This window comes from Ursus arctos, unplaced genomic scaffold (assembly GCF_023065955.2).
Source record: "Ursus arctos isolate Adak ecotype North America unplaced genomic scaffold, UrsArc2.0 scaffold_4, whole genome shotgun sequence".
NCBI lineage: Eukaryota > Metazoa > Chordata > Mammalia > Carnivora > Ursidae > Ursus > Ursus arctos.
Window position 1 is genome coordinate 89567792 of NW_026623056.1, and position 12948 is coordinate 89580739.

General features: G+C 50.2%; 1 protein-coding gene across 1 annotated transcript in view; it reads right to left on the minus strand.

The window, feature by feature from the left end:
• Window positions 1–12948, minus strand: part of DSCAM (DS cell adhesion molecule) — a 597611-nt gene that overhangs the window by 114118 nt on the left and 470545 nt on the right. Inside the window, 2 exon segments of the mRNA XM_048215087.2 lie at window positions 328–398; window positions 10453–10620. Of these exon segments, the coding sequence (XP_048071044.2) occupies window positions 328–398; window positions 10453–10620 (239 nt within the window).

Below are 12948 nucleotides of genomic sequence, written 5' to 3' on the forward strand. Positions count from 1 at the left end.
CACTTAGAAAAAGCTTCCCCCGGGCTGATGGTAGATGTGTGGGGCACATCTGTTCCCCTATTTGTGTGGACACCAGCTCTTAGCACCCAATCAAATTCAAAGAATGAAAGCCAGACGTAACAACTCCACGCTCTGTCCATATAGAATTTGCTGTGAAAGTGTTCAAATTGTGGATATGCATGTCGGACGCTAAGAAAAGGGCTTTTAATTTAACATGGCAAAACCAGTTTCACAAAATGTTAGTGTCTCGGCATCCTAACACGTAACGTGCATGAAGTGCTCACCCCATGAATGAAGGGCCAGGATACAGGTGTTTGCTTGGCTTACCTTCCAGGTGACCCTGATGCTCTGAGATGACAGGGGCTCCAGGTGAACTTCCTGAGGTGGGCCGTCAGGAGCTGTAAAGACCAAAACCCACAGGCCGGTTAGAACTGAGATCCAGAGAAGACTGACGTCTACACAGCACGCAGGCCCGGAAGAGAGGTCCCCGGCAGTGCAGGGAAGCGTGTTTGCAGCTTTAGTGAGCTGATCAATATGGCCAAGTCGCTGGTACGGAATTCACCCTGTGGGTACTCGCTCCCGGGAAAAATGAACCTTGAGGACCTGTCCTTGTGTTCCTTCTCACCACCTCCTCACCTTCTTTGACACCGTGATTAATAAACCTCAAGTCTGGAAAGTTCTCAGGTAAGAAGTTGTAAGACAACATGGCTTTTATGAAACCCTGTGGCGCCTGTCAAAGGCCCTTCTCTTTCCCTCGGAAGTCGCGTTTAGGGACATGGCATTGGGGTCACTCAGGTGGCGTGGTGCTATTGGGGCAAAAAAACATAACAAAACAAAACAAAACAAGATTCTTCTCCTTTTGAGTCCCTTTGATGGCTTGAAAATGCTCATGACCTGGGGGCGGTAGCCTCAGAAGACAGGAGCAAAGTTAAAGCGTCAAAGCATGCAACTCACGCCGCCCTCCTTCCAACGCTGGTGGAGAGTCCGATCACCTTCCCGTTCCAGCCAGTCCCTAGGTATCAGACCCACGCTAGCACCAGGCACTCTGTGCGGAACTAAGAGGTGGAACCCGGTTTGGTCCACCGAGAGCTGACGTGTTACCAGAACAGCCGAATGCACGCGCTGCGATACAGCCCAGCCCACAGTGCGGTGGACACTCAGTCATCTTCCAAGGAGTAGAAGCAACTGGAGCGCAGGACTCGGGGGGAGGGACCCCTCTGGATGGAAACACGCTGCAGGCCTGACGGGTCTAGCGCCCCCACTGAGCTGCACAAGGGCCATGTCTGTGGACTGGAGATGCCCGTTTGCAGGAGGAGGGGGAGCATGAGGCGGATGAGAAAGCAGCAGTAGTGAATGTGAACGTGTTCAAAGCGTCTGGAAGTCGATGGAAGGGCAAAGATGAAGGTCAGATTAAGGGAGAGGCAAGATTGAGGGAAACACGCTGTCCTTGGTTCAGGAGAAGTTTTGATATGGAGATGCTAAGTTGATGGGTGTTTCAGTCTTTCTGCTTGAGTTCAAATTCTGGCTATCTCACTTAGTAGCTGTGCCTGTGTCTCGGTTTCCTTCTTTATAGAACAGGACAATAAAATACATGCCATAGGATTGTTATGAAAATAACGTATTCAATAAATATAAGCAATAATAATTATCATTGGGTGTTTGACACAAGGGGAGGTAAAGGGGGAAATCCATATAATGGAAAGAAAAGATACACTTGAAGGAACAATGTCTGGGCATAGATGCAAGGGTGTTATCAGGAATGGAGGTGGTGGGGTCCCGGGGCATCAGCGCGACCATCTCTGCGGTGGGAGGAGGGAGGAAACAATGGGAGAGCTTTTGGTGGACTTGCTGGTTGAAGGAAGTAGGTTCAAACCTGATTGTGTTTTCTTAGCAAAATAATAAGAGGCAAGGTCAGGGGTGCCTGGGTGGCCCAGTCGGTTAAGCGTCTGCCTTCAGCTCAGGTCATGATCTCAGGGTCCTGGGATCGAGCTTTGCATCAGGTTCCCTGCTCAGTGGGGAGTCTGCTTCTCCTTCTTCCCTCACCCGCCCCATGCTCTCTCTCCCTCCCCCTCTCAAATAAATAAATAAAATCTTAAAAAAATAGAAACAAAATAAAAACGTAAGAGGTAAAGTCAGGAAATCAGAATGGGGGAAGGAAGGAGGCCCATGGCTTTAGGAACACAAGGGCTCAGGGAATGGCAGTGGCCGATGGAAACGTGTGCCCCACACAGCACAGAGGAGCACGGAGCCCCAGTTTGGCATGTGAACATCACGTGGGGAGAAGCTTGCGTGTGGGTCTTCACGAGGGCATCGACAGGTGCACACAGAGTGTGCAGGTGGACTAGGGTGAGCTGGGCAGGAAGAAGCAGGTGTCCAACTTCGTCTACTGGGGGAGGGGCAACAGGACCCTCCGGCTCCATACGTAAGCAAGAAGGCAAGGGTCAGGGGTGGGGGGGGCTGACTCCAGAGGCCAGGGCTGGTGGGACCAGGAGAGAGTGAGAATGCTAAGAGAGAAAGCTAGTTTGACAGAAAAGATGGTTCATTCTGTTCTACAAATAGGAACTTGAAGGGAATCGGCGATATCAGGGCTGGAAATGTTTACAAGGGCCAGGACAGAAAGAGGAGCCAGGTCTGCAGTCGGCTTCCTTCTCCCCACCTTGTTCCGTCCTGCTAACGCCAGCCTGACGTCTCTTCTGCATGTCTCCTCTCTGTGCTCGGTCTGCCACTGTCCCCACTGAGGCTCTCGGCCTCACCAGACAGCCTGACCCAGTTCCACATCTATGGCGAGTGCCAGTTTTTATTTGGGTCCTAAACATTGATTCTGGTTTCCAATTTCCCCTTTTAAAGGGGACATGGGCCCAGAGCACCCTTGAAGCCACTTACTCATCATACTACCATTCCTATGTTCTATGTCCTGCCTCCCTCTGCACCCTTCTGTTCTGCACCCCCACCCTCCTGTCCCAGCCGTGGCCAACATCTCAGTGGAACCCAAACACACCTGCCCCACGCATATCTGACTTTCTGTCCTCGAGCTTTCTTTTCCCTCCATCGGCACGGCCTGCCCATGCCTCTGCTTCCCCCCCCAGTCTCCCCCACCTCAGCGTGGGGACCGTCACAATCACAGTGGTGCTGGGCACTTGCTCAGAGCCACCTTTGCACCAGGCCGTCCTCCCCCAGCTGACTCGAAGCTGCATGGCCTCCCGACCTGGGTCCAGAGCAAGTCTCCGCTTTGAAGGGTAAAGCAATGCGAGACAGTGAAATGCAGAGCACACCTCTCTCAACCCGGCAGGTTTGCTGGGGCTGCTGCAAGCTCTTGGGTCTATCCATGATTCCCCGTGTGAGAAGGTGGTGTTAGCACTGAAGCCGACTCCGGAGCAGGGATCAAGGGAGGGGCTGGCATCCAGCTACCTGCCATCATTGTTCTTAGAGTTCTGTACCTAATTTCTGCTCACAGGGTCATGCCCTTCATGCAGGAGCCTTTACATACAAGCTCCAATGAAAATCCGTGATTTCTCTCACACTGATAATTCTGTGGTCATCGAGAAGCATGGGGTTCATTGACAAAAATCCTCCTTGAAAAAAATGATTTTGAGGTCTGACAACGATACTGGAGCTTGATTATTTTAATTTAGTGGCGCTACATCAGACTTCAAGGAGATCCTGTTGTGAGGAGCGGGAGGTCAGGTGGGGGCAGCACCTCGTCCTGCATCTTTTGGGTGTGTCTGGGCTGTGGCCTTCGGTGTGGCTTTCTGGGGGCAGGGGGAGGCTATAAGCATAGGCTTCACATCCTTGATGGGATACAGTCAGGCTTAAAAACAAAGATAGAAGGATAGTGTTTACAAAATGGCCTTGATTCTATCAGAAAACGTGAAGTCAATGATACAGTCATGAATTGGGAGAATTTGTTTTTCCAATCTGGTTCGGACCTCTCTCTCAAAAATGAAGTGATAGAAACAATGTTAAAGACAAATGTCAGAAGAATATAATTAGGAAGCGTTTTTTGTTTGTTTGGGCCCTAATTTTCCAGTCTAAGTTTTCTAAAGCACGATAGGAAAAACTTTCTCAAATTATATATATACAAAATGAGTCTGCTTTCAGAAATTTCGTGTTTTCCTTAGAGCTCCTGAGCTGTAATCACGCCACAGGTCCTCATCTCCTGGCAAACAAACAATTTCTGTAAAATTTAATCCAAGGCAGACTGAATTCCCAAAAGCTGAAAGTATTCAAGATCAACCATTAGGTACTCACTTACTTAACTAACTTTGGAAACTGTGTTGACATCTGACATTTGAGAATTTATTTATACGCTCGTGAACTGAAGCTATACTATATATAGAAAGCACAGTTTCTTCTTCTGTTTTTAAACCAGAATATTTCACTTTTTCTTGCAAGAGGAGAAGGCTAGGCGGTAAGAATTAATAATGAATGTGATTTTCCAAAATAAATAATCTCTGCATTTCTACAGAAGCCAAAACTGTCCAATCTGCAAAACAGTAATAACTGAAGATGATCTACTGAGTATCTAGTGCTCTTCCCAGTGGGCAAGGCAACTTTTACTAACTCTGCTTGGCTCAAGACACAGTGATGACAGAGCCTTCCTAACTGCCAGACATGCGACCTCTGCCCTTGCTTTCCTCTCCCAAGCCCCGGGGCTGGCTCCGTATCCCCATGTCCTGAGCCGGCTCCTCTCCTGCCTCCTGCTTCCCTGTCAGTCAGTCTCAATGCACCGTCTCCATGCGTGGTCCCCTCTCTCACTTCCAAGAGGTGAACTGAAGATCCAGCCCCAGCACTCCCCTCCGGCCTCGGAATACCCTCTCCTCCATGAAGCCATCTCCTGGCTTCATGCAGAGTCTTGGGGCCAAATCAGTCATTTAGCCTGGCTGAACCATCCCCGTGCGAATCACTCCCACATTTCCATCTCTTATTGGCAGATTTACTGAGGGCTTACTATGTGCACGTGAAAAAGTCGGCAAGGACTAGGGTACAAAAGTGGGTTCCACAGACACACGTTCACCTCTGCTGGAGGCAGCGGGGGTTAGAGTGATACTCTTTGTGGCGCAGGGGAGAGCAAGACGGTGTTTGATAAAAATCAAATTAAACAAAGAATAGTTGACCACTAGACGGGGAAAAGATGAATTCGCATAGTAACTATTTATCAATTAAGTAGCTTATTAATTTAAACTCTTTATTTATTTAACACTTATTACGTGCCAAACACTGTCCTAGGTGGTTGGGATACAGCAATAAACCAGACAACTATTCCTGCTCTTGTGGGAGAGGTCCAAACAGATCTAAACAAAATAAATTGGTAAATTCTATGCTATGGTTTTTTTCATTTTTTTCTTATTTATTATTTTGTTTTATTTATTTCAAAGATTTTATTTATTTATTTGTCAGAGAGAGAGAGAGAGAGAGAGCATGTGAGCACATAAGCAGGGGGAGCGGCAGGCAGTGGTAGAAGCAGGCTCCCCACTGAGCAGGGAGCCTGATGCAGGGCTCGATCCCAGGACCCTGGGATCATGACCTGAGCTGAAGGCAGATGCTTCACGGACTGAGCCACCCAGGCATCCCAATTTATTTTTTATTTAAATTATATGCTATGTTGATGGTGATGTGATGCTATTTTTACAAAGAAGAATGTGGAGGGAGGGAGGGGCCAAGTGTGCCAGAGTGGGCAGTGGGTTCGACTTTAAATGGGGGGGTCAGGGTAAGACTCACTGAGACGCCATTTGACCAAACACATGAGAAGGTGTGGGAGGAGGGGGAGGAACATTCCAAAACATTCCAGAACATTCTAGGTTAGCGAGTGAGTGTATAAATATACAGGGCATGAATGAGGAGCAGCAAGGCAGCCAGTGATTTGTTTGGTTTAATTTCCAAAGTCTCCAAATGGAAGCCGGAGAAAAACGATGGCCATCGAAGCAGAATTCCGAAGGCTCAGGCGCAGGGCGTGCCTGGTTCTTTCCCAGGGGGCAGACCCTGTGCATTTGATGTCCCCTGGAGGAGCACAGTCCATGCCACGCCGGGCCCTACTGTGCACCGCGGTTCACATTTACTGTCACGTGTGAATGCCTTTTATTCCTTAAGCCCTCATCATATCCTCGCCCCCTCCGCCCCCAGCTCAGCACATGGAGGGAAGGCATCCTCTAGACTGGAACCGCCACTCTGGAATGTGATCAGGACTGCTACAAAGGGCTGTTAATTTAGCGCCGGATCCCAGGGAAACCCAATGACTCCTATGTCGACCTTTCCATGATCCTGACCTTCCACTCTCCGAAGCATCTGAAAAAATTCAGTGGTTTCTCAGTGAGCTCCTGCATAACCGAACCTCCAGGTTCTAGGGGCAGATTCCTAATGAACACAGTGAAGGGATCAGCCATCCCAAACTCGGGCGGAGGCACTAGGCAACACGTGACCTTCAGGGCACAGCTGCTAATGGGGAAGCTGGTCTTGGTGAGGGTCAGCTATGGATGGGACCTGCTGATGGGTGTTGAAGGAACCTGGTGAGTCAGTGCATTTCTGGTCTGTTAGGATCTAATCCCGTCAGTTCCTGACGGCGTCTCCACTTCCTCCCTCACCTTCTCTTTGAGGGGTAAAGGGCTGCTGAGGGGAGTCGGGAGGAGAGAGCTAGACAGTGAGAACCCTGCTGCGTGTCCCCTGCATTGGAGTGTATCATAACACCCCCGTGCACTTTCACACAAAAATACCTGGGGTGTGGTGGCGTTGGAACAACGCTGTTTTCCGACATTAGGTAAAGATGCTGTGCAGATGAAGTGAGTCCTTCTTCACTAAGCTCTGCGACGGGAGCTACGACAGGAATCCCAAACCCAAATTCCCACCCCGGCAAGACCTAAGTTAGGGATCTGTAAACCTTTCATGTAAAGGGCCACATAGTGAATACCGAGGCTTTGTAGGCCACCGGAGGTCTCTGTCACATACTCTTCTTTCTAAAATATAAACCCTATTCTTTGTTGAGGGTTGTAGGGGGATTCGGCCCATGGGCTGGAATTCGCTGAACCCTTAAATGAAAGAAGGGCGGGATGATGATTCATCAAGGGGAGCATGTGGCCAGCTTCCAGGTAACTTCTGGAGACTTGGCTGAACTGGTGGGTGCCAAGCAGGCACTCAGGAGAAACTCAAAGATTGGATTTTGATCTGAATATTCCCGATTTCAAAAATTGGCACCTAAACTGAAAGATTTGCCCTACAGTAGGCCGACCCGAGCCAAACACGTGCTCAGGCCTGCTGTGCTGTGGGCTGCGGTCTGTGACCTGGGAGAAGCCTCAGCCCATCAGGACAGGCCTGGGAATCTCAGGCTGCTGGCCCCAGAGATTTCTACAGCCTTAGAGCTCTGGTCGGATGTGCCTTCTTCCCCCACCTTCCAAAGCCCTTCCCTTTTGCCTTTCTCTACTTTTCTTCCTAATGAGACCCTTCAAAATTTCAGTGCAAATACATTCTCCTCACACACACACGCACACACACGCACACACACGCACGGTCACTGTTACACCCATTCTAACAATCCTGTGAGGCATCTTTATGAAGACCCCTCCCACATGAGATTTCCATGAAAGATCTGCCTTGTGCCGGACACACAGGAAGAGGGAAACAGGAGTGGCCTGGAGCCGCTGATGTTGAGGGGGCCACAGCCTCACCCTGAGGTCCAGAAACGATGACATGCCTCAGGGACAATTGTCAGGAGGATTCCTACTTAGCGGTGGGGGAGGAGGCATTAATGTCATCCAGGGAGACAGGGAACTTGGAGGGCACAGCACACATGCCAAGGACGGGGGGCAGGAAGGGGCCACAGGAAGTCGACTGGAGCTTCCGAGCAGAGGGGTTGGGGGAAGACCCAGCCCTAACCACCTCACAGACACATTTCCAGCTGGGTACTGAGACATGTCCCCCATGCCTGAGACAGTGGGTTCTACAGCTTCCAGAAGTTTCCATCTGAGAGAGAGATGGCCTGCTTGAGAGATAGCCTTTTTTTTTTTTTTCTTAAGGAAGGTGGGCAATAAGGATGGGAAAAGATCCCCTTGAGATGACAGTAGCTCCCAAAAGATGTGCCTTTGGGTATCCCTGCTGGGAGGTGTTAGTAGCAATCTACGGCGACTGCAGGCAATCCTGATGAGGGGATCTTTGGTCAGGACAGTTGCCCTACTTTCTCCATGAATCACAAGGAAGAAGACCTGATTGTTTCAGGTCAGCCACAAAACCTATGCACCAAGACAAAGACAAATTCTGTTTTGGAGTTTCACTTTGCTCTACGTGCTCCCCTCCTTGCATTTCCCCCTAGCCTGTCTGAAGAGTAAATCAGAGAGGCTCTGGGGGACCCAGAGCAGCCTGTGCGCAGGGCAAATCCCAGAGGCCGGCCCCGGAAGCCAAGAGGGTGTCTGCAAAGAAGCCAGGGAGCGGCACTGCAGGCCAGTGGCTGGGAGCCGCTCTTCACCTGGCCTCCTGGCTGGGAGGGAGATGCTGTCATGGCAACTGCCAGCCGCAGCAGAGGCCACAGAGAGCCCAAGAAAAAGCAACAGCCGTAGGATTCATCATGGCAATTGGGAAGGCAGCTGCCAGCAACAGCACCAGAAAATACAGTGTTCTTGAGAAGCACGCCCAGATGTGGGCGCAGGTAGACCAAGGGTTAAGAAGGAGGAGAAGGTTGAGGAGTGCTTCCAAGACTCCATTTGGGGGGCAGCGTCTCCTCCCTAAATGTACAACGTGATGAAATTCCAGGAAGCCCGTGGGCTGTTGAAATATTTAAATAAGATTCTATTTCTGCAGAAGCACGTCGACGCTCGCTTCTCACTTGTTTCTGAGAAATACAGAGTACTTTTAGAGCTTGCATTTTCCCCCCCAAGTATCCAGTATGTTTGTGGTGAGGAGGAGAAAGGCATCATTATGCCCATTTTGCAGATGAGAGATCACATAGAGTTTCTAAGCAATAAAAAGGGCTCATCCTCAGACACTCAAGAATAAAGTTATCCTATCAGCCGCCCTTCAAAACAATGTCCAAGAACCGATGTGTTCCCGGGGGGGAGAAGGAAGTGCTCATCCCAGCTCAGGAAGAATTGTCCATGTCGCCCCACTTCCTTGCAGACAGTATTGACTACACATAGCAGAAGAGTTAAATGTTTGCATTGGCTTTGGACCAGCAATCTTAGTGCTTGGGATTCAACCTAAGAGAATAATCTTAGGTGGCAAAAGACAGGCCACAGAGGGTGTCCATCACAGCGGCATTTATAGTAATAAAAAGGAAAACAACAGACGTGTCTAATAACACAGGATTTGTGAAATAGACGGTGGAAGGTGTCATCATGGATCGTAGGCAAGGACTTAAGGGGTAGATAAGAGTGATTTTTTGGGGGATGCCATTAATGAGGGTCGAAGAGAATGAGGCGGAAGGAAGGAATCAAGAACAACGCTAATTCCCCAGCTGAAAGCGGAAACAAACCTCCCGTGGACTCTCACTCATTTGGGGATGAGCCCCTGAAGCCTGGTGATGAAGAAGGGATCTAAGTTTCCAATTTCACCACAGCAGGGGTAGTGGCTGATTAGCTCTGATTTCTGGCAGGAAATGAAAAGCCAGGTTTGGGGCTAGACGCTCTCCCTCCCAAGAGATGAGCCAGGCCTGGGTCCTTACCTTTCCTTCCCCAGAGCAGCTCAATGGCAGCTGGCTTCCTCCTCTCCTGCCAGGACGTGGGTGGACAGCCAGGCTTCACCGGCACTGCCCAATGGCTCAGACCCCCACAGCTGCTCAGTTCACCCCCGGCAGCGATGCGCGTGTGTGTGGGGGGGAGCGTGCATGCGTGCGTGCCTGTGTGTGATGAGTGATTCCGTGGGTGATAGCATCATGCCCACAGGTAGCCCGAGGTGGTGGGATCAGGGAAGCAGTTTTGCTCACTACAAAAAGCTCATCTCCATCTTCTAAATTTTCAACCCTGAATATGAAATTCTTTGTAATAGGAAGAACACTAAAGTTTGCTATAGAAATACTGACATTTCTCATCAATAAAATATCGTCTACTGCTGTCCCCCCAACTCCTCACACACAGAACGTTCTTGCTGTTTCCTAGTTAAGCGATCCTGCCGCACCTGGACTGCACAGGGCCTTGGGCAAGGCCAACACTCATGGTTCTCCCGTCAACCCGGATTCCATGATCCAAACCGAGGAAATGTAAAGATGGCCCAGCTCTTTAAAGATCACCAGACTGGTAGTGTCCTATGTCTGTGTTTTAATCCTTGTGTATGAGAACCCTGAACGAAGTTGGAAGAACCAAGCCTTCCACGCAGAAGCAGAGCGCTGTCTGCGTGTCTAACGGGGCACGGCACTGTGGAGGGCACACTTCAAAGGGCCTCCACCAGGCCAGCCAAGGGCCTGATTCTGCTAGCCATCTGAGCCCCGAGGGCCTGCTCCGGGGCTCCGGGACGGGGGCCTCGCCCGCTCGCACGCACCTGCCTCGTCCGCGGTGATGGAGAGCTCGTTGCTGGGCTCGCTCTTGCCAATCCGGTTCTTGGCGTACATGCGGATGCTGTAGGTGGAGGAAGGGTGGATATCAATGATGGTGGCCGAGTTCAGCTGAGGGGAAACATCTTTGGTTCTCTGAGCAGAATCCCAGGAGTCTTTTGGGTTTTGTTTTTCAAAAAAGAAGAGATAGAGACGTGAGTTTTTTTTCTCTGCTTCTGAAAGTTCATAAGTAGGAATTACACACGCTTGCGCACACACACGCACACAGGAAGGAAGAAGGAAAGGAAGAGTAGTTACAACTCAAAGTGAATTCTCAAAGCAATGCTCCCAGTGTGCCGGTGGGCTGGCCCACAGAGGGGGACATCGCAGACTCATCACCCGCGCTGAGGGGGACCAGGGCTGCAGGCAGCCCAGGTCTGGGGGGATGTCTGAGGCACTGGCGTGTATCGAGGAGGGAGGTGCAAGAGACAGGAGTGCGCGTCACTGAACTGGGAAATGGCCACATCAAGGCACTCATTGTATGAGACAGTAAAAGGAATTATGATTTGGACACCCCCCCACCCACCCACACACACAAAATCTCTGATTCTTAAAGGTATTTGAAGACCAGTGAAACTTCTAGCCACGTCAGATCCTTCCTTCTCCAGAAGCACGGTGGTCAACATGAAATACTTACATAAAAACTAATCTCGGTCTCCAGCATAAACACTTCGTCTCAAATACTTTGTTGTGGGAAATATTTTCAACCACAACTAATTCTCACAAGAGTACAGGCTTCCCAGGAAGAGTTATCATTGAATATGTGACAGTTTGTACCTGTTGAGTTTAGGGCTTCGGCCAATGAGGAGTAAATGGTTCTCCTTTCAGGAAGAGTTTGGGCAGTTGCTAAGCGGGGCTGAGGGGTCAAGAGATGATGTCCGTGATGGGAGAACAAGAACCTAAGGTGGCGGACAGAGATGATGCTCACACCCCCCACAGTCCCCAGGGTCCTCTTGGGTGGCGCTCACCACCCTTGTAGGACTCTCACAATCTCACCGAGGTTCCGTGTTCCCTGCTAGATTCTGAGCTCCGTGGCAGCAGGCACCATGCTTGCCACGTTCACTGCCACATCCCCAGTGTTTCCACAGTGCCTGATGCATAGCAGATGACACATCATAAATGCATGTTTAACAGGTAAATACATAAATGGCAAACACACAGACCTCTGAGCCCTGGGGAGGGTTCATTTTCCCTTCCACGTTCATGATAAGCATGGAAGCTTCGAGGGCTGGTCAGCCTACAGGTAGCTAGAGATGTAAGAGGTCTTGCGGACTTGTACAAAGATGTGTCTCTTCCAGGCTGCCTTGGAATGCTGTAACTAACCAGGGAACAGAGCGTAATAAAGACTGACAATGACTGTTCCACCTAAAAGGAAAAGTATCACTTGAGTCAAGAAGATTGAAGGAGGAAAAACCCTGACATAGAAAAAGATGCTGCAGCAAAAAGTCATGCAGTGGAAGAGGAGAATGTGGTCCAACGGAGGACCCGAAGTGGTACTGCTGCAAAAAGTCCCGCAGTGGAAGAGGAGAATGTGGTCCAACGGAGGACCCGAAGTGGTACTGCTGCAAAAAGTCATGCAGTGGAAGAGGAGAATGTGGTCCAACGGAGGACCCGAAGTGGTACTGCTGCAAAAAGTCCCGCAGTGGAAGAGGAGAATGTGGTCCAACGGAGGACCCGAAGTGGGGGACTTAGGGCCGCTGGACTGATACATATATATGGACCCTGTCCCACAAGGAGAAAGCCAAGCCTTCTGGAGAAGGCGTCTAGAACAGGAGGGGAACCCCGGGCACTGTAAGGTGCAGAGAAGTGGCTAACCAGCCCCGGGAGGAAGCAGATACCTGCAGGGGTTGATGGCCCTGCCTGTCTTCTCTGAGGATGTGTCTGGGAGATGGCAGAGAGGCCCGAGGAGGCCTGGTAATGTCCACTGACCGCCTCTTCCTCCTGTCAATCAACTCATGAAGAGCCCGTGGGGGGGGCATGGCCATGGCAGGGGGTGAAGGGCAGGAGGCGGTGCTTGAAGAAGGGGCGGTGCTTTTAGCTGCTGTCCTGCAGTTATTGCACTCTGCTGGAAAAAGATGATGTCAATGACCATGATTATTAGGATAAGGTTCACAACAACCCAGGGTGGATCTTGAGTTAAAGGTCAAGAAGATGAGAAAGAATGCTTTATCCTGGAGGATTTGAAAGTAACTGAATGGAGAAGGAGAAGAGAGTCTAGTTAAATCCCCAGACACCTTCTGGCAAACGATATGGCATCAAAGGAGGAGTAAAAACAGAGAGGTGAACCACCCTTGCATCCCGGGGATGAATCCCACTTGGTCATGATGGGTAATCCTTTTAATGTACTGTTGGATCCTATTAGCCGGGATCTTGTTGAGGATTTTGGCGTCCATATTCATTAGGGAGATCAGTCTGTAATTCTCCTTTTTGATGGGGTGTTTGCC